Below are 21,753 nucleotides of genomic sequence, written 5' to 3' on the forward strand. Positions count from 1 at the left end.
CAAGCAAGCAGAGGTGCTAAGTCTTTCAAACAGCACACTACTCGGCTGTCACTCTTCTAGCTCACCAGTGCACTGAGAATGACATGGGGCTATGGGGAGGAGAAAGTGGCTCCTTTACCCAACACACACTATGCTTTCTTTCAGTTCAAAGTCACCTTGGCAAGTAGATTTTCCACTTGCTTCCTCATATCATTTTACACACATCATCTTCCATTTCTCTACACCCGGCTTTCTTGATACTTTATTGCTTGCGCTTGCAAAGTTCTAAGGAGTACTGAGCAAGGGTAGAACAAATGTTCTAGAAAGAAAAGTGGGCTTCTGCTTCTAGTATTCCCTTCCCAGAGCTCCAAAGTTCCTAGTTTGTCACTTTTATGACAGGGGCTGGGGAGGGGGGAGATAAAGAGGGAGTGGATGCAAGGAAGCCAAAGAGTACGCCTGGATACTTCCACACAAAGTATGGCATGGGGGGGGGGGGAGATCTGAGACAGGGTCCCGCAAGGGCACCAAAACCCTATAGCTCTTTTCTGAGAGGTATGGGTTCATCTTTCATTGCTGGTCAGTACTTGGATGGGAGGCCACCAAGGAACAGCTGGGGCTGTATGCTATATTTCAGAGGAAGACAAAAGGCAAAACCACCTCTGAGTATTCCTTGCCTAGAAAAAACCCCATGCAGTTCATGAGGTTGCCATAAGTCAACTTGAAGGTACACACACACACACACAAATGTTCCAGCAACAGACTAAAGCTGCTTCATTTAATAAGGCACTCAGACACTCAACTGAGCTGAATCAGAATTGCCTACTGCTGCCACTAGTTTTTAAAAATTTATTCTTATTGCTGCCATTATATATTGCCTGCTTTGTTTTAGCATTACTTGCCAAGTTCATTATAAGCTGCCTCAAGATAGATCTGTACAAAGCAGGAGACTATAAATGTTATTTAAAAATTAAGCACAACCCCAGGGCTGCTGGCTAATGCTCAAAAGCAAGCTGCAAAACATCAGCAAGCAGAGTCCAGCAGGCTCCATACTTCTCCTTCACCACACAGGACATTTGGCTGTCTCAAACTTTTATGTTGTTTCACCTTGCACCCAGGAGGGGTGGAACAAGTGTGCTTCATAAACATTTGTACGAGCACATGATACATCATAAGCAATACAATTTTTTTAAAAAAAAATACAAAGAACATGGGCTGCAGTGTGGGGTCAGGCATTGCTCTGGAACACATGCGTTGAATACAGAACATCCTAGGTTCAACTCATGGGATCTTCAAGGTTTAAAAAAAAGGTAGCAAGGGTCCTCTGCCTTGGAAACCTTGCACAGCACCTTCAGGACAGATGGATCGAGGCTAAATGGTTTAAGAGAAAGTAGCTTTGTATACTTAATTTTTAAAAAATTCACTTTCAACTAACTAAAAAGATTCTTCACCTGATGAGGCAACAGTCATTCAACAGAGAAACTGGTTGGCTTACCAGAGAAAGCACCACAGAGAGGGCTCTGAAACAGACAGCATCCTCCTGCTCTTTGGACTTGCATATTGATACCAAGTAGGATCTCTCCAGATGATCTTGACAGGGGTTCAATTTGGTTTTGGAAAAAGCAGTTTCAAGCTGCTTTTTCCTGTTTGTCTGTTTCTCCCCTAAACTGAAGTTTGACTCAGAACCAGATTCCTCCAGGATTCTCAAGTACACATACTTATACCAAAAACAAAACAAAACACACCCAAGTACTTCTTTGGAAAAATGAATGATAAGCTGAAGACAGGTGGGAAGACTGCAGCTCTTGTGCCACATGCTGTCCTTGGCCTAAATTTACAGATCCTCATGCAGCCAGAAAAGTTATTTTCTCAGCTACAACACTCAGATTATGCCAGTTGGCATGGCTACAGGGAGTTGTAATCCAAAAAGAACATTTGGCCCAACTGATCATGACTGCCACCCCTCCCCACCTCTTCAAGCAAAGTCAGCCACATTAAATGATTTCAACATCTCAAACTAGTAGAAACAACACTGTAATAGAACTAGCATGGAAGTCAGAATTGTGTTTCTTCTAGAAGGTTCAAATCCTTTTGTACCTGTCAGATGCCCTCATTTTGCAAGAATATGCAGAACACACATCAACTTTTGATGGGAGGTTACATTATGTTTATCTTAACGTTCCCATCCAAAAGTTAATAAGTATTCCAGGGAAATATTAAGAACACACAGGTGAATGGCTTCAGAAGGAAAGTTTTCTATAACCTCAGGCTGCAGCACAGGTAGCTAGGCCTGTAAAACTTTAGCCCCACCTCAATACAGCCCAACTGGAGAGAAGTAACAGTGCGGTGAATTATTACCTTTCCCATCTGTTGCAGAGGCCTCTTGTAAGTGTCTTATGGACCTAAAACAGAGGATAAAATGTTGGTTAGTTGCACTTTTTAAATAGACAGACAGACAGACAGACAGAGTGATGCTCAGAAAATCAGTGCCACTGACTCATCAGAAGGGACCATAATCTTGTAGACTTAAATTTGGGGTGCCCTCTGATGGCTATAAGGATTTGCTCCTAATTCCCTGGGACCTTTGGCATGCTACACACCAAAGCCTCACGATTACCAAATAGAGCACAATTAGGGCACATGCCATTATAGTCATTTTAAAATATTGGAAGGGATGTCATGTTGAGGATAGAGCAAGCACTTAGTGCACAGAGCAACAGATTCAAACTAGGAAAAGGGATTCCACCTAAACATTAGGAAGCACGTCTGGACAGTGAAAACTGTTTAGTGGATGATGCTGCCTCAGCTTGGTGCAATCTCCTTCTTTGGAGGTTTTTAAACAGAGGCTGGATGGCCATCTGTCGGGGGTTCTTTGACTGTGTATTCCTGCATGGCTGAATGGGATTGGACTGGATGGCCCCTGGGGTCTCTTCAAACTCTATGATTCTAGGATTGTGAAGCATGTTTAAAACATAATTCCATATGCAAATGTTTACGCTATGCTTCTGCTATAGGATCTCAGCCAGTCCTTCTAACTGAAGTCTCTGCCCTCCCACAAGCTGCAATGTAGCACCTGTTGTAACTCACCACACAACTGGAAACAGAATGGCACCACAGCAGAGCAAGTCTACCAGGAAAAGGATCTCTTTCCATAGTCCATATTCCGTTGTGCCTTCTTCCGTTGACTCAATGATGATATAGGCTACATTTGCCAAGACCTGGCCAAGGACAACAGGGGACACATTGTGAACAGTATGAGCTGGGAGAACGTCAAGGTTCTTCAGGAATGCAATATTTAGCTTTTCAAGGATTGAAGTTCTTACTTCAAAAACAAAGAAGCATATTTCTAGTCCTAACACTTGAAAGAAAATGGGCAAAACAAGAGGGTGGTCCCTGTCTTATGAAACCATCTTCCACTGCCATCTTGAACTGAGGTTTAACACCTCAAGGAAAGTGCATTTCCATGACCTTCCAAAGTCACATCTTTTCTCTAAAATGGTATCAATGCTTGATGAAGAAGCCTGTGACCTTTGAAAGTTTGTGTAATGTATCCATGGACTTTCCACCTATGGGTTTACACATCTATGGACAGGAAGCTTGAGTTGTCTCCAGTGGTGGCATGTGCACATGGTCGCATCGCCATTAGGCACAGCCTTCATTGTCCTCAATGGCAGCGCAGTCGTATGCACATGCCGCCGCTGGGGACAACAGAGGGCTGTCCTTAATGGTGGCATACCCTCATGCATGTGTTGCCATTGAAGTCCCGTTGTCTGTAATGACGACGCAGCCATGTGCATGCCCCACCATAGGGGACAACAGAACTTGAGCATCTGTGGATTTTGGTATCCACTGGGTGATCTTCAGCAAGTCTTACTCTCTAGCCTCAGAGGATGGCAATGGCAAACACCCTCTGAAAAAAGTTGCCATGAAAACACCATGATAGGCTCACTTTAGGGCCACCATAAATCAGTAATAACTTGAAGGCACACAACAACAACAACAACAACAGAACTGTTTCGTGGCACAATATTTGGATTTGTGCCACGAAATGTTGAAAACCACTTGCCTTCATATTCAGTGGTTTTCAAAATATAGTGCTTTTCAGAGACTCTTCAACTATCTCTGACTTTCAGAAAACAACAAACCTAAAGCATACAGTATGTATCTGTTGCGGAAAGCCTATCAACAGCATAACATTCTGTGAGGTTTCTAAGGAGCTTATTCACACTTTATATAGAACATCAACTTAGACTTGCTTGTTTTTTTATAGGCCATATTCTTAAATTGTCAGTATACATATAGAAGATGGTGCTCCCTTAAAACAAATGCATCAAAGGAGAAAAGTCTTTCCCTCTGGGAATATACTGAGAGCTGCTCACCTGCAGTGGGATGACAATCATGAATATCTTCTTGTCCTTATCAGAGAGGATGTGCTTAATAAATGCCCAGCCTGTGCCAATGAGAGCAATGGTGATGAAGAGCAGGGCTCCCTTCAGCCTGGTAAATGAAACAAGCAAGAATGTATTAACTGAAATTAGCAGTGGCAAGAAGAGAAGATTTCCTTGAATAGTAGATCGCTTCTCCCAACTTCCAGATGTGGGTTACAAAATCTGCTGTCCCCAACGCCATCGGGCATGAAGAGGAAGAGCCCTCCCCTCCCTCCTTCCAACTGTCATCTTCTGGCCTTAGAAGGAGTGAAAGGACAGGCCCAACGCCATTGGGCCCGGCCTCGATTAAGAAAAAGAGCCCTCCCTCCAGTCCATCTGCCTTGGTCCAGGCCTCAGAGGGAGAGAAGAATGCTGGACCCGACCCCCCCCCCCCCCACCCATTCCCTTCTCCTTTTGTGTTGTGTCTTTTTAGATTGTAAGCCTGATGGCAGGGAACCGTCTATTATCCCCTCTGTTGTAAGCCACCTGGATTCCGTGATATAAATAGATCCTATTATTATTATTATTATTATTACCCTTGATATAATCTGATTCAAGCCTAACTTCTTGATTATAATGTGCTCTGCACCAGTGTTTCTCTGATGTGCAGGACTTGCTCTGAATTTATGCCCATTAAAAATTGCTGGGGACTGGCAGCAAGTTCTCAGAGACCAGCAACAGTCCAGGGACCTTTGAGCCCCTTTGTGCAGCACTGGTCTATATACTTACAGATGAGTGATGTAGTAGACAACAGCCCAGCCTTCAATGGGGTAGCCCTGTGTAGAGATGTAGTGATAGTCGATCTGGGAAGAGAAGGGTACAAGTCAACTCAAAGTTTTGTATCCAGGAATCAAAAGGGTTGGTTTTTTTAAACTAGCTCTTTCCAAGTAGGTGAGTACAACAAAGGTTTGCTTATCAACCAAAATGATTAGAAAAAAGACACTGTAAAACAGGTTAGCCAAACAGAATGTGCCAGAATAAAACACAATTTTTTAAAAAAGAGGGGAGAACCCAAAACAATTAGTACACCTACATATAAAATGCCTGGCAATATGACTGGTGGTACGATTGGTGGTATGATGTATGCCCAGAGCCTTTGACAAAAAGATGTATTTCTAAATCTCTACTGTCCCTTTGCTTCTATCTCTTCCCATATCTGACTCTTTGCAGCACAAATAGTGCTTCCTTACCGCATGGAAGACCAAAGACAGGGACTTGGTAAAAGGAAGAGCAGCCATTAACCAGTGGATTTTGAACACGTCGGCCCTGTAAAGAAGCGATGAGAATTAAAAAACAATTCAGGAGAGGATGAGTCTGCTTGTGCTGCGTTAATGCCTTATGGGACCTCACAATTAAAAGCAGGATGGTGACTTCTGTCAGTGGGATGGTGGATTTGCTTTGGGCTTTGAAGTGTGGTGCTGGATTCTGCTCTGGGCCAAGCAATAAAGGAACTTTCCAAAGGTGTGGGCCTGTTTTGGGAAGAGGACTCAGCACCAAAGACAGGTCTTCTGAAGTATGAAACCCAAATAAGATTCAATATCCTACTATCACCAGCCATAGCTAATGGAAAGGTATGTGCAAAAAATTTAAGAATGCAAACTCTTGTGTATTAATTGTAATTAATAACTCTTCTCCTTCTATACGTGTGCAGTCCAAAAAGTAGAGAGCTTCTGTGGGTGTACAGAATGCATTGCTTGCACTAGCAAGCTGGTAACAGCTTCTTCCCAAGTCCTGATAAATATGGAAGCTTTAGGACAAAAAAGTTGATTTCTAGTTGCCTAGTCATTTGCTTAAAAATGAAACATCACAAATGCTGTGGATCAGAAGTCAGATGACCCAGGAGTGAAGTGCCTCCTGGGAATTAAATATATCTAAATTGTGCTAAATGGATTGTTGTTGTTGTCAATTGCCTTTGAGTCAACCCAACTCATGACAACCCTGTGGATGAGACGTCTCCAAGACCTGCTATCCTCCACTGTTCTGCTTAGGTCCTGTAAATTCAGGCCTGTTACTTCCCTGATCAAGTCTATTGATCTGGAATATGGTTTCTTCTTTTTCTGCTACTTTCTACCTTTCCTAGCATTATGTCTTTTCTAATGAGTCCTGCCTTCTCATGATGTGCCCAAAATATGTCAGCCTCAGTTTTGTCATCTTGGTTTCCATGGAGAATTCATGCTTGATCTGATCAAGGACCCATTTATTTGTCTTTTTGGCCATCCATGGTACTCAGCACCAAATCAACGGTCACTTTGCACAAGTGGGCCATTTACCTGCGTTTCCGAAGGGTGTGGATCCACACGGCTCCAGCAATGAAGAAGAAGAGTGCCATAGAAATGTAGAGTTTGGGGAGGGGGATTTCTCCTGCTGAGAGGTAGCTGTCAGGATTCTCCTCCATGATTCCTATCTGAAACGATATTGAGAGAAAAAGCACCAACATGAAAAGCTACATACAGGGACTGAAACAGTGTATGCCTGAGGAAGGGGGGCAAAAGTCCCACACAATGAATGACTAGCACAAATGACGACTGTGATCTTCCAAAAATTAAGCATCAGAGATATAACGTGGCAGAAGACATGTGACCCTGAAATGGAAGAACCTGGGAATTAAGCAGGTTGTGCTTAAGTAGGCTGTGCTAGATGTGCTACATAGACTGTACAATAGACATGAATTAAAAATTAGAAGTAAAAAGTTAAAATTCAATTTGAAAAATAATATGTCAGAATACCAATACTTTAAAACAATATCAAATCCTTTAAAGCATGACAGGAATAATTAAAAAACAATGCCACAAACACCCCCCATTACAGACTTTTCCACATCACCACTTAGGATGAATCAACATGTTGAGATGAACATAATAGGAAAGGCCTAAATTTTGTTTTAGTTCTGACTAGAAAACACCCAGTGAATCCACTGGATTTGTCTATGTGCTGATTCAACAAATCTTGTCAAAAGAACCACATAAAATCACATTAAGTTGAAAATGAATGAAAGACAAAAAAAGAATAGGAAAACAAATTAACCCATGAGGGACTTTCTCAGATTAAAATGAAATGGGGTGCAACTCACTTCAAGGCTGAAGATGACTTGCTCATTCTGCACATTCCTCCCGACACATTTGTGGAAATAGAGACTATAAAGTCCTTCTTGGCCCTCTGAACTGACATTGAAGTAGAACTGGGGAAAAAAGGAAGGAAGAGTTGATGACTTTAAAGTACCTTTTATCACACTTCTGACAAAGGGCTGTTGCTTTTGTCAAGTGGAACTGAGAATTTCCACCATGGCAGTACCTTTCTATGACTGTGGGATTGTATGCTTCTCCAAGGCAAGAGGCCACAGCTCATGGTAGGGGCTCATACATCTGACAGGCTTTTACAGAGGAGTCAGACTAAATGTGCCAAACAGCTACTGGGTAGCAGGAATAATGGATGTGTGTTTGACACTGGCATAGGATCTTTCACAGACCATGGTGGGGGCACTATAGCTAACTCTAAAGAAGCTAGCAATGCACAGAAAGTGGTAATGATAACTCAGTCTTGGAAAGTTTTGCTTTGAAAACCCTATCATGAGAACATCCAAAATGAAGCCACGGCCCTGAGTTTGCAACCATGTTGATAACAGGGTGACATGGAGTCTCTCATTCATAGGATTGCCATAAGACAGTCAACTTGATGGCATAAAACAACAACAAAAACACCCTGACAAATTTAAAGTGTTGAGTTGGTTCAACATCCACTTATGAACTGGACCAACAACATTTATATAACAGGATTATAGGAAAGAGAAGCAGAAACATCTTACTGGAATACTGCCATGCATTTGTATTATAGAGTTTGTACTTATGGTATCTCAGTACCTTTCTGGTGGTAGTAAGTAAAACTTACAGTAAAACTAAACAATATTTTTTTAAAGAACCCTAGTGTAATAAAACAAAAGGTAACTGCAGCTAATAAAAAAACAGAGGCAACGAATCAAAACATACTTTGTAAAAAGGAATGGCTGCCTAAAGCAGCAGGTTTTAGTCCTGCTTTAAATCCCAAAATTAAGGACAAACACCATGCCAAAAAACAGAGCAAATAAAAGAGAAAGCTAACACAAACAAAAGACAATAAAACACCACAGTCAAAGTCAATAAAAGAGTAAAAAGAAGCAGTAAGGTGATAAAAACAATAAGCCTATAAAAGCAAAGCCTAAGCTGAAGCACCAGAAGGCTCATGAAAAATCTTGCTAAGAATGTTAACACTTAATAGTAAAAATGTTAATACTGTTGGTCAGAGGTGCTGTTAAGCAGGACTTTGGGACAAACATACAGAGCCCAACTAGCAGGACAAGTAGAAAGGGGCTGAAATGCATTAATTTGCTACATTTTGACATAAAAGAAATAAAGTTGTGTGGTGAAGGTCCCACATTCAATCCATGCCATCTCCACTTTGGTCTGGAACAATTAACGTCTGAGACTCTGGAGTACTGCTGCTAGCTAGCAGAGACTGAGCTCAATGGAGCAATGGTACGGCTCTCTGTAAAGCAACTGCCTAAAGTAGTCCACAAATGCCAGAGTTTGGAAACATGACTTTTTGGGACAGTAACTCCCAGAATTACCCAGACACACTGGTTACTGGCAGCATTTTATGAGCTATCATCCAAAAAGGCAGTTTTTCCAAACTCCGCAAACGTCCCCATCAGCACACCAATAATGCTCCCAGTTCCATTATCATGGCCCCTGTCATCACTCCTATGACCCCACATCAACCTACGCAGTATTCAAGGGCAAAGGCATTTGAAGATCCTCCAAAGCAGATTATAGTGACTATCAGGTCTACAGGACAGAAGGCTGTGTGTTTTAGGTATCTTTTAGGCAGAGCAAATCCATACTTAATTTTCAGAGATAAACTTATAAGAAGAGAACCCACCTGGAATGAATAGCTGTTGTCTTTGCTTTGGATGGGGTGAATTCCTTCAGCAGGCAACTGAACACAAATGACAGACAAAGGCATCAACAACTGTGAACGCATTAACACAGGAGGGTGGAGTTAACTAGATAGCCACAACTATGCTTGAATGGCAGATCCAACCTTTTGGTAGGCCCAACACAGCTGTCTTTGACATCTATCTATATCAATAAATATATAATCTATATACCACTTTCCACCCATGGGGATGCCAAAATCAATGAGAGGGTTTTGCCTGGAAAAGTTGAACACAGGTTGAGTCTCTCTTATCCAAAATGCTTGAGGACCAGAAGTATTTCAGAGTTTTTGGGATTTTGGAATAGTTGCATATACATCATGAGATATCCTGGAGATGAGATTCTAACACATCATTTACCATCAATAAAGCATATGCCATAGCAGTGTATCCACCACTAAGGGAACCCTGGGGGAGTTCTGTTGCTTTCTTGTTCACAGGGGAACTTTGATTTCACTTGAAAGGGAGCAGATTGAGCAGGAAGGAACTGAGAACCATACAGGGAAGACTGGTTTATGGCCCTTGCATTGCTGACTTGCTAATTGTTACTACAGTGCGCCCGCGCTACATGTGGCTTTGAGCATATGCGCTTAAGCCATGGGGAGTACACGGGGTGACGCGTCCCATTCAGATGAATGGGGTGCACGCCCGTGGCACCCCACGCACCGCCACTTGCACGAGCCTCATTCAAATGAATGGGGCTCCAGCATATGCGGAATTCGCCTTACAGGGGGGGGGGGGGGGTCCGGAACAGATCCCCTGCGTAAGGCGATTTTCCATTGTACTTGCAGAAGACTAATGGATGTCTCATGGACTGAAGTGATACAAACATTTTGTTCATGCAGCTCAGAGTTGAGTAATCTCATGAACAGCAAAATGTACATATTCTAAAACATCCCCTGATGGTATTCTTACTCATGGGGTTATGGCACCATCTCCCCTTTGCTTTCTACAGCTTTTCAATGCTGGCTGCCTCTTACCTGGGCTTCAGTTGTGTTCGGCCCGGCTGCTGACTTAGACTCTAGAGGAACAAAATACAAAAAGTGACATCACACACATTCGAATAAAGTGGAGATTTCTGTGATTTTCAGTGCTGTAACACTAGTTTGCTCTGCCCAGCACTATTGTGGAGTGCAATCATTGTAACAGGTACAGAGGAACAGTTCTGCATATGGGGTCCCTTCCAACCTGACAATTCTATCCAAAAAGCTATTAGAGCAGCTTACATATTTGTTTTCAGCCCCTAAAAACCTATGAAGGATGAAATTTTACTGCATTTATTTCACCGCCTTTGTCCAAAAGAGCTCACAGTGATGAAAGAGTGTGATCCTTACCTGCATCAAATCAAGCCTAATACCAAAAGCAAGATGCTGACCTGTGTCTTTTCTTACCCTACATGGTTGTTTTTATATCAACTCCGCCTCATGAAGAAGCAAGTAGATGTGTAAAACTATAATAAAGTATTTTGCACCTCCTTATTGGCCTAACAAAGGTACCAAAAAGATATAAATAATCTACTGCGCTATTTGTCCACTAAAATGCAGACTTGCATAGAAAGTGATTAATTCCTGCTATGAAGTTAATGACACATTCTTCTTTTTCATAGTGAATACTTACCGGCATTATGGGAGCTTGCTGACTGTGCCTCTCCCTGAGGGTCAGTAAAGATGATTTTAGGAAGCAAGGGTTTGTTGACTTTGGTTTTGACCTTCACACTGTAGAGAAAAGGAAGGAAGATATGCATTGCTATCACAAAAATCAAACATGCCAGTTCTCAAATAGGAAACTCAGGATTGGGTTTTAGATATAAAATTGATTTTTGGAATACTTGAAGGTAAGAGATTAACAGTGAAATGGGATTAGAGCCAGATTTAAGTAGGCTCATCAAAAATCAATGGGAGATCATTCCGAGACTCATCAGAACTCATCATTACGATCAACAGATCCAATAAGAAACTCAAGCATAAAATTAAAAACAACAACCCCAAATGATAAACAGTACAATAAAAACAATAAAACAGTTACTATCAGCTTTTATCTAAAACACAAAGAGCTCTAATCCTCTTTGCCTCTGAGAGAAATTTAGGAACAGCCAATGTTACATTTGGAGACTTATCCTCCAACAAGAAGCTGATATGGAATTGGTCAGAACATCCAACAAATTTTCTGAATAGTGGTATAATCAAATCCTAGCGCGCCTCATTATAAAAGCTACAGTATAAAACAAATATGCCTCATGGACTCAACTTCCATGTTATTAGAAGGGCACCACAGAGACACAGCTGTGTTGTTCTGGAATAGCAGTATGCTAAGGCATCTTGCAACACCTTTGAGACTAACTGTGTGAAAGAAATTGTAGCATGAGCTTTTGTAGACCTTTTACTTACAGCTTCTTTGCAAAATCTAGGAGGAGAAGGGTGACTGAAACATCATGATCTGGGGTTTTATTCAAAATGCAATAATCCATTTGTTCATCCTGAGGAAGGAAAGAAAGAAAATATATAAAGTGTTTTGCATACTCACTTTCTTCTCTCCCCTTGAACCCACAGCCTTTGAGATTTAAAGCAGCAGGCTCATCACTTTTGAGACAAGCAGATAATAATTGAAAAGGTGGTACTGAATGCTGTCAAAATCACAATAACATCCAAAATTCAAAATCCCGAGATCCAAGAGGAGCATTTTTTTTTTTGTCTTGTAAATGAAACTTAAAAACATGTATTTTGTGCATTTGGTTGGCTCAATAAAGGTATCACTGTTTTGTGGATTTTGGATGTTATTGTACTTTGTTACATGAGCAACACATCTACCCCTGGATATGCTGTCAAATCAGTGTGTATCCAGCACAAGCTAAACACAGCATTCTCTTCCAGTTAACACAACACACAGTATTTTCCTCATGCTGCCCATAAAAGAAAAGCCATAATGCCTACTTACTTACCAGGTAAGTGGAGAATCCATCATTTTGTGTTCGGTCTAAACTGAAACCGACCTAAAAAGAAAATAGATTGAATCAATGAAATGTGAAGTCTCCAACAAAATATTTTTTAAATGGGATCAAATGTAAAGCATTTGTTTCAAATCAGGTCATACATATTAACGAAAAGCTGACCCCGACTGTTTATGGAGGGAACTATTTCATATACAGGTTGAGTCTCCCTTATCTGAAATGCCTGGGACAGGATTTTTTAAATTTTACTTTGTAATATTCACATATACATGTGATATTGTGGTGACAGGGCCCAAGTCTAAACATGAAATTAATTTATGTTCCGTATACACCTTATACACACAGTATGTTGGTAATTTTATACACATATTTTAATAATTTTGTGCATGAAACAAAGTTTGTACACACTGAACCATTAGAAAGCAAAAGTGTCACTATCTCAGCCACCCATGTGGACAGTTTTCAATTTTGGAGTATATCAGTTTTTGGAATTCCAGATAAGGGATACTCAGTCTGTACCACAACGCATGTCTAGAAATACCACCTTTCTTACATTAAAAATAGTCTTTTAAAACTTGATTGTTAAGGCCCAAAAGGCAATTCTTTTCCCAGTCAGTTCAAGATTTAAGCTAACATCTTATCCACATTTATTTGGGACTAGAAGCCACTGAATCCAGCAATAGACTTCCAATGGAAGTGCGTGAATATTAAGCAATTTATCCATGCATTTGACTGGATGTAAGTGTGCAGAGATCAAGTGAATATGCTCCACTGTTAAACTGGAGAGAAATGCCAACTCTGCTCAGTTTAACTGCTGAGAACCACCATCACACCACTCTGACACCATTCAGTAATATTTACATTTCACCAATGTAGTGTTGCTTGAAACACAGAGAAGGCAGTGCTGGACAGACTGAATATAATGATTAGCCAACTCTACACCATGCTTGTACACACTTACAAGAAATTTTCTTTTTCATCACTATTAATTTGCAATATAATGAACACGCATAACACAAATCAAACTGCTATGAATAGAATACAGCTGTATTTCAAATGGCATCTATTACCTTTTCCAGGAACTCTGTCTAGGAAGTACAAATATAAACCACCCACATGCATGCGTTCAAGCCAAGTGCACCTGGCTCTTCGAGCTTTCTAAAATCAGTGCATTAACAGGTTGTAGATTTTATTCTCCTAAAGTGATGCCATTAAATTCTCACACTTTATAACATATTTACAAGTATTCTGACAACAACAGTTGTTACAGTAAGCCAAACAGGACAAAAACTCAACATAAATGACAAAAAAAAAAAAAAAATCTTAGTCAAATTCAAAACCTTGTTTGATTAAGGTGTAAATCATACCAAGGCTGCATCTACACTCCAAAAATAATCCAGTTTGACACCACTTTAACTGCCATGGCTCAAAGCTTTGGAATTCTGGGAATTGTAGTTTTGTGAGACATTTAGTCCTCTGTCTGAGAGCTCTGCTACCACAACAATCCACAAAGCCCTGAATTCCACAGTATTGAGCTCTGGCAGTTAAAATGGGGTTAAATTGGATTAAGTTAACTTAATCCATAAATTAAGATGTGGATGAATCCTAAATGTACTTCTGTTGAGTTTTTATCACAGAACCATCTGTTTCAATTTGAACGCTTTTGAATGTTTATATACCATAGAAATTTTGAGATACTTACACAGCATATAAAATTAATATGGCACATTTATAAACAAAACAAGCAGGCTAAATCCCATTTCCAGCAATTTAAGGCATCTCTCCCCCCTGCCCAGTTCAAATGTTTACAGAACCATTTCCCAAAGCACAACCAGAACTGATATTCCTTTAATTTTTACAGAAAATCCCGTTATTTTTCTAAATATTCTGTGAAGAATTAGCATGCCAGTGCAGAGTCAGGTGGACAATATGCAGCCCTCCTGTTCATGTTTTACAATTTCTTGTCAATTTGAATGCCAACATTCTTTTAACTAAGAAACAGAAAATATGATGCCCTTCTGAGGGTTGAGGATTATGGCTCCGATGATCTCTGACCACTGGCCATGATGGCAGGGATTGGTGGAAATTATAGTCCAAGATATCAGGTAGCCTGTCTGTGATGATCATGGATGAAGCACAATACAAGGGCTCTTTCTTACCGTCTAACACTTATGCTAAGGTTTATGATAAAGGTGAGCAAGTTCTGGGGGCTATTTTTCCAGCCCCAGGGCCCCTACAAGGACCATACCAGCCATTTCAGATGAAACAGGAAGGGATTAGAAGGTCACTTCCAGTCCCCTTCAACAACATTATGCAGATTTTAACTATGGCCTGTTACAGACTGGCAAAATAAAGCTGCTTCGGGTCTCTTTGGAGGTATGCTATTTAAATGATGCATAGGTCCTAAGAGTCCGGAGGTCGCGCCAAAGCCACACTCCATTCCTAAGCACTGGAGTGCAGCTTTGGTGCAGCTTCCGGATTCTTAGGATGCATGCAGCAGACCAAACTATATCTTTCCAACATCTTCATGAGAGACCTTGCAAGGTTTTCCAAAATTCTGGGCAGCTCTAATACAGAGGTAAGCTGTTTATTTAAAAGCTTTTCATCGTCACCTTAGATGGAGAATAATAGCAACATCTCTCTCAACCAGATTGTTTGGTGCTTCATGCAGCCCACAGGCCTCCTGGCTCCCAACTTTGGTTTATGTTTTTCCTTTATGTGGCGTGAAGTACAACAGATGCCTACCTGGACGTTTTTGTCAACATCTGAAAGCTGCTTTACTGAGAGGGTGCTCACATTGACCTTCATGAAACCTCCCTTGAAAAAGCCAAAGGTATTGAGATGGACCTTCTGCCGTACATCATCCTGGAAGAGAGTAAACAGAAGAAAATGTAGGAAAGTGAAGAAAAGGAAACACATGCAATGCAAAGGGCTGCTAGTCAGACAAGCTAAATTTGAGGCTGGTTATTTACAAGGATCAATAGTCCATCTTTCAACATTCCTATTTAAATATCATTTTAAAAAATCAGGATTGTTTTGAATTGTTTGGCAAGAGAGAATTGAGGGCAAGAGAGAAGAGTTTTAATAATAAATAATATGAATAAATAAATTCTCTGGGAATGTTACAAAGAACTAGAATTGTGTTCAGAGAAAAACAAGTTGGGTTTTAAAAGCTGATGGGACTCCAGCCACTTGTCTATGGAATCCCTCAGGACTCTGTTTGGTGTCTTGCGCAAAACTGTTTATTATTATTTTTAATTGTATATTTTAAATTATTTTTAAGTGTTGTTGTGTTGATAGCTTAACTGCATGTTAAAGTTGATTGTTATGCCTATTTTAACTGTACAGTATTTTAATTTATAAGCTACCCAATTCCCCCAAATATGAAACCAACTGTATCAAAATACACACTGGAATCCATGCTAGGCACAAGTCTCTGCGTGTGCCATCAAAGGAACATAGGAAACTGTTCATTCAGATGGTAATCTGACTTGCGCAAGATGTCCATTACTGTGAGACTTTCTCATCCACACCCAGCTAGAAGCGCCTGCCCAGCTGGCTGGCAAAAAGGCCAGCGCGTGTTATGGCATTAATTTTGTCATTGCTTCCGAACACCCACATATTTATATTTCTAAAGCATTACTATGTTTCATTAACATTTTATTTAAATGTTTATAAAATGCTTATTAATTTTAAATATACACCAGATTGTAATCCTCACTCAAGATATCCTGACTAAGGGTGTCAGGACAGAAGGCTTGCTATATTAACAGAACCACTGAGCTTTGGTAACTACTGTACTTGAATGTAGCCCTGCTAAGACCTTTGGTCTTAGCTAAGACCTACTTACCTCCAATGAATGATTTTTTTTGGGGGGGGGGAGGGATTTTGGAATAATGGCATATACAAAACATGGTATCTTGGAAATGGCACACAAAGCTAAATATGAAATTCGTTTATGGTTCATATACACCTTATAAACATAGACTGAAGATAATTTTATTCATAATGTTTAAATAATGTTGTGCATGAAACAATATTTGCACTGTACCATCAGAAAGCAAAGGTGTCATTATTGCAACCAACCATGGTGGACAGTTTTGGATTTTGGAGTATTTGGGGTTTTGGAATTCTGGATAAGGGAGACTCAACCTATATGTCAGCAAACCAATTTTGCCATTCTGTATAGGGACACCACTTTACTATGCCACTGTATTTAATGGGACTCAAGGATCCGTAGATTTTGGCTTCCACGTGGAATCAAACCCCATCAGATAACAAGGCTCCAATGTATTTACACAATTAATCATTTTACACTTCCAGTTGTAGAGTTTTCTCAGTTCTTAACAAGACAAAGCCAACTGATGGAAATTGGTAAGACAAAGAGGAAAGCACTTGGGCAATAAAGATGAAAAAAAAAAGGCAAATAGTATACTTTCAAGCATCAGCTCACATGTGCTTACTCTGTGTTCTTGCTTAATGGCATATGTTACCTGTTATTTGAGCAACCACAATATGAACCACCTTCCTAACCATTGGTCCGCTGGTTCTTTTGGCTTAAAACAGAGCAATACAAAGCAGTAGTGCCTTATAGGGCTTGGTAGTTTCCAGACCTTTTACCATTTTGGTTGCCCTTCTCTGGACACTCTCCAGCTTGTCAATGTCCTTTTTGAATTGTGGTGTCCAGTACTGGACATAGTATTCTAAGTGAGGCCTCACTATGAGGCTTCACCAAAGCAGAATAGTGTGGTGCTATTACTCCCCTCGAACTAGACACTATACTTTTATTGGTGCAGCCTAGAATCGCATTGGTTTTTTAGCTCTCCTATCACACTGTTGACTCATAGACTCATGTTCAACCTGTGGTCTACTAGAACTCCTAGATCCCTTTCATATGTACTGTTGTCATGCCAGGTGTCCCCCATCCTATATTTGAGCATGTCATTTTTTTCCCTTCCCAAGTGGTCCCCCATTTCTCTTACATTTCTGCCAGCTGAAATTCATTTTGGGCCCAGCTTTCTAATCTAAGGCCATTTTGAATGTTGATCTTGTATGACAGACCAGAAGTTGTATTCATCAACACCTTGCCACTTCAGGCTCAACCACTGGCAGGCTCAGGTGCCATCATATAAGGGTCAGGAAAACACACACACACACACACTGCCACCCAAAGGAAAGGAAGACAAGGGAGATTGCTAGTTTGGGTACCTGAAATGAACATCAGCCAATAAAAGTCCTTTCTACCTTTCAGGGCTGGGCATGGGCTAGCTGGTGAGGCTGAAGCAAACCAAACCTACTGCCTATATGCTGGGCAATCTATCCTCTCTTCATAGCCACCCACCCCACTTTGGAGCTAGAGGAAATACATCCCAGCATCCCAACAGATTGTTTACATCTGCGGGGATGCCGCCCACTCAATTTTGGTGCCACAGGTGTAGGAGAAAGTACAGAGTTTCCTCATGCTCCCCAGGAGATATAGTGACACCCTTACCACTGTGAACATGCCAAGCAGAAATGTGGAACCCCTAAATAATTTTATTTTTAAAAAACAGGGAAAGGAATAGGGCTCCCATGTCTCCAATAGTTCCAATCCACAACAAGGGAAGAGCTGATTTCGGTAAATGGCATTTTCCCAAACTGTACCTTCTGAAATTCTAACTCTTACAAGTTTAAGAAGCTCTCCCCTCCTTCACACTTAAAGATACACACACACACACACTTTCCTTCTAAGTTATATAAAAACCTACCAGGTCATTGCAGAACACACAACAGGAGAAAGTTGTGCCATATGAGAATCTGCCTATAGAAACAGTAGGGTGTATATGTTGCTGTCATGACCTCTTCAAACAGTAGTTGAGGGGTAACCACTTTTGTAACTGAGGATACTTGAATTATGCAATTTGGCTTTCAAGACATGGTTCTGCACAGCTGCCCTGGATGAACAGGGGTTGGTACACCCTGTAACTATCAGAAAGCAAGCAGTACCTATTTTATGAGCTGTTCAGCACACCATGATGCAACTTAATACTGTATGTAATTTTTTAAATAGGCATGCATGTTCTCTAAAGTGAAATACCTCAAATAAAGCCAGCTGGGTGACCTCAGGCGAAGGACATAACAACAAAGCACCACTGACTGAAGGATGCATAACACCGTAGTTCAACATCCACGAAGATCATTCCAGTCCAACAACAGTTGCACTTAATCATAAATATCCCTGTAGCCCTTTCTATCTAAAACTGAAGACTGCTCTAAAAAGATATCATAGTATGTCTGGGCAATTCAAAAACACTATAAACTGTTTTCAGCTATCACAAAAATAATTATGACCATGAAAGAGAAAATTCACTATGGGGCGAACAAGATAATATATTACACCTAACTTTACTCCACATATTTCTGCTATTCCCCAAGCTACAACAGCTAATACTACTGTCAGAGTGATATACATGTGTCCCTCCACATTCACTGAGGTTGGGGGGGGGGCAGGACCCCTGTGAATGTGGAAAAATTGCAAATAACAAATGCACTATGTTTTTACCTGAGAGAACACCTCTCTAGGAATCTCTAAGTCCTCCAGCGCAACTCTGCAGTCAATCTGCCAGACACTGACCACAGAACTGGGCTGGAGGAGCTACAAATGCCTAGTGGAGTGTCCTCTTTAGGAATCTCTAGGTCCTTCAGTGCAACCTTTGGTTAAAGTTGACCACAGAGTTGCGCTGGACCTAGAGATTCCTAGAGAGAACAGATTAATAAAATCAGTGAATAATCAAATCCATGAATAACCAAATCTGCAAAAGTCAAAGCCACAAATATGGAGGGACAAGTGCAACAATCTGAAACAATAACATTTGTAAAACTTCAGAAGCCATTACCAAGGCTGACAAGATTCTTTGTGTGGCTTATATAACAGATAAAACATGAAAGGAGTCAGTAGAGTGTTGGACTAAAAATCAAGGCTTCAAATACCCACTCAGCCATGTAAATCCACAGGGCAACCCTGAGTAAGTCACACTCTCTCAGCCTCAGTGGAAGGTCAAAGTAAACCTCCTCTGAAAAAAAAGCCACTTGAAAGGTTCACTTCAGGGTTTTTATAAGTCAGAAATGACTTGAAGGCGCACAATAAACAACAAATAGAATATGTTAAACACTATTGTCAATTACATTTAGGGCACATGAACACACTATTAAGTCTCCTAGCATCTCTTATAGCTACCTGTTAACCATAAGCAATGCACAATTTCAATAAGGGTTTTTTAAAATGAAAAGTCATTTTAACTCTACTGACGAGACTTCAGGTTACCTTAAGGCAAGAAGTAGAATCATTCAGCACTCCAGATGTTGTTTGACTGCAAATCCCAGCAGCCCTAGTCAATGCTGAGGGATTCTGGGAGCAGCACTCCAACAAATATCTGGAGGACTGAATGATTCCCACACGATCTAAGTCCTATAAACAATGTCACCGCTTGTAACAGTTACATGTATGCTAAAATAATAACTATAAATGGGGAGAAAGAGGCTGTTCTGTATATGTTAATCTGTTCCTTGCATTGTGATCCAGGAGAGAGACCTCTGAAACTCTGTTCACTCATGGAAGTGGGAAGTCTCCATTTCTAAGGTACAATACTCATGGCTATGTCACACACAAAAAGGCTTTTTACTTTGACCCAGAACATCTCTCATGCTGTGGCAATGGAAGAGGTTCGCACTGCATACAGTATTGCCAATGTAACATAAAGCAGTGGATGGCAGGAGGCTGATGCTGGAAAATTGAAAGGCCCCAGTTACTGTGTGGAACAACAATTTTAATGCTGATCTTTGCAGTACAGTAAACACTGCACAGAATAAATCTTCACTGTGCACTTTTGGTCACTACTTCTCTTGGAAAAATTTAGCAATGGCAAGCCAAGTCTGAAGTAGGCAAATTAACAGGAAACTGACATTTGGCTGAAGCTTTCCACTTCAAGGAATTTAAATATAATTCAATAGTCCTTAGGCAAGAGGAAATTGCCTATTCAAATATTCAGCAATTAACTTACAGTAGCTATGAGCCTGGAATGAGCAAACATTGTTATTGCCCCCATCTTAACTAGGAGCTTAAGAGAAGATGCTATAAGGAGAATAAAGAATAATCACCATGCATATCAATACAGAATTGCCCGACACAACGGCAAATCATCTACCCTGTGCCTCCTTGAAACTCTGCCCACATGGAGCTTACCAAGTGTGCCTATGTTAAAAAATTATGTGGGCCATATTCTCCAAGGGACCTGACTAAGCAAGGACAGCCCTAATGAATCATCTGTCCTTTCTGGTGCTTTTAAAATGTCCCAACTTTGCTCTCTCCTCTTCCCACAGTCCTCAGCTTTTACTGTAGTTGCTGCAATCTGAGTTTCCATTAACTTAGCAGTGGGGAAAATTGAGGAGGTGGAATCCTCTCTTCCCCAGTTGGCTCAGGCAAGAGCAAACTGCTGCAGCCTCCCCTCACTCATCTATTCTTCCTCATTAATAACTTCAACCATCTTTACTCAACTTCTGATGTCACGTTGCCACACAGGTCCCAGTTTTCATCTGTGAAAGTTTGGACAGTATGGAGGAACTCTATCCGGAGAAAGCCAGTCAGTCAGTCATAATATATTCCAGTCCACCGAGCCAAAATTGCTTTCTAAGCAATGGTTGTGTCAACTTTGTAAAATGCGCCAGGAGGCTTGCAACTCCCTCAACACTGTTTGCCTTGCGTCAGGACTAAGCTTAGCTTTTAAAGAAGGCTTTAGGGCTTACTGGACTCAGCTTGTGTCCATGTTGCTTTCTGATTTACAGAATGCTTTGTTTCCACATCCTTTTGTTGTTGTTATTATTAAAGTCTGCTTTTTAAAAGCATTTCCCTTGGTTTCTCTGTGTCATATTAATCTGCATTAATTGTTTTTTGTTGCACACATTGATGCTTTGCTGTTCTAGAGCCGCTAAGCAGAATCAAATGTTTGGAGCTGCTAGTTACTCCGCTAAAAGGAGTGTGCCATTTTGTTTTAAAATGTTAACATCTTGCATTTAGAGCAGCCTTATCTTTAAGTAGTCATCCGGTAGCAAGAGGCAACATTTGCTACTTATCAGACTTAATATCCATCATATGCAGAAAGAGGACTGCCTTTGACCAAGTCAAAGTGTAGTGCTTCCTGCAGCTAGCTATTCCAACACATTTTGTGTTAGAACCCCAAAGTAACTTAAGAAGTCTATTTGTGCCACCATTTGACATCTGGCTCTGGATTTAAAAGGGAGAGGGTTGAGAATCACAGCTACTGTCTTACATGGCCTGATACAGAGAGGCCAAAATAAAGCTGCTTCGGGTCGCTTTGGAGATATGCTATGTAAATGATACATGCATCCTAAGAGTCCAGAAGCTGCAACAAAGCCACGCGCCAATCCTAAGGACTGGAGTG

At 40.8% G+C, this 21,753-nt stretch overlaps 1 protein-coding gene across 1 annotated transcript in view; it reads right to left on the reverse strand.

The window, feature by feature from the left end:
* GPR107 (G protein-coupled receptor 107) overlaps positions 1-21,753 on the reverse strand; it is a 33,978-nt gene that overhangs the window by 9,765 nt on the left and 2,460 nt on the right. The window contains exons 2-14 of the mRNA XM_042478654.1: positions 15,062-15,181; positions 12,308-12,358; positions 11,757-11,845; positions 10,987-11,084; positions 10,350-10,390; positions 9,315-9,371; positions 7,474-7,581; positions 6,674-6,807; positions 5,594-5,669; positions 5,133-5,206; positions 4,356-4,473; positions 3,064-3,194; positions 2,335-2,378 (exon numbers count right to left, since the gene is read on the reverse strand). Coding sequence (XP_042334588.1) covers positions 2,335-2,378; positions 3,064-3,194; positions 4,356-4,473; positions 5,133-5,206; positions 5,594-5,669; positions 6,674-6,807; positions 7,474-7,581; positions 9,315-9,371; positions 10,350-10,390; positions 10,987-11,084; positions 11,757-11,845; positions 12,308-12,358; positions 15,062-15,181 — 1,141 coding nt within the window. The remainder of the gene's footprint in view (positions 1-2,334; positions 2,379-3,063; positions 3,195-4,355; positions 4,474-5,132; positions 5,207-5,593; positions 5,670-6,673; positions 6,808-7,473; positions 7,582-9,314; positions 9,372-10,349; positions 10,391-10,986; positions 11,085-11,756; positions 11,846-12,307; positions 12,359-15,061; positions 15,182-21,753) is intronic.

This window comes from Sceloporus undulatus, chromosome 7 (assembly GCF_019175285.1).
Source record: "Sceloporus undulatus isolate JIND9_A2432 ecotype Alabama chromosome 7, SceUnd_v1.1, whole genome shotgun sequence".
NCBI lineage: Eukaryota > Metazoa > Chordata > Lepidosauria > Squamata > Phrynosomatidae > Sceloporus > Sceloporus undulatus.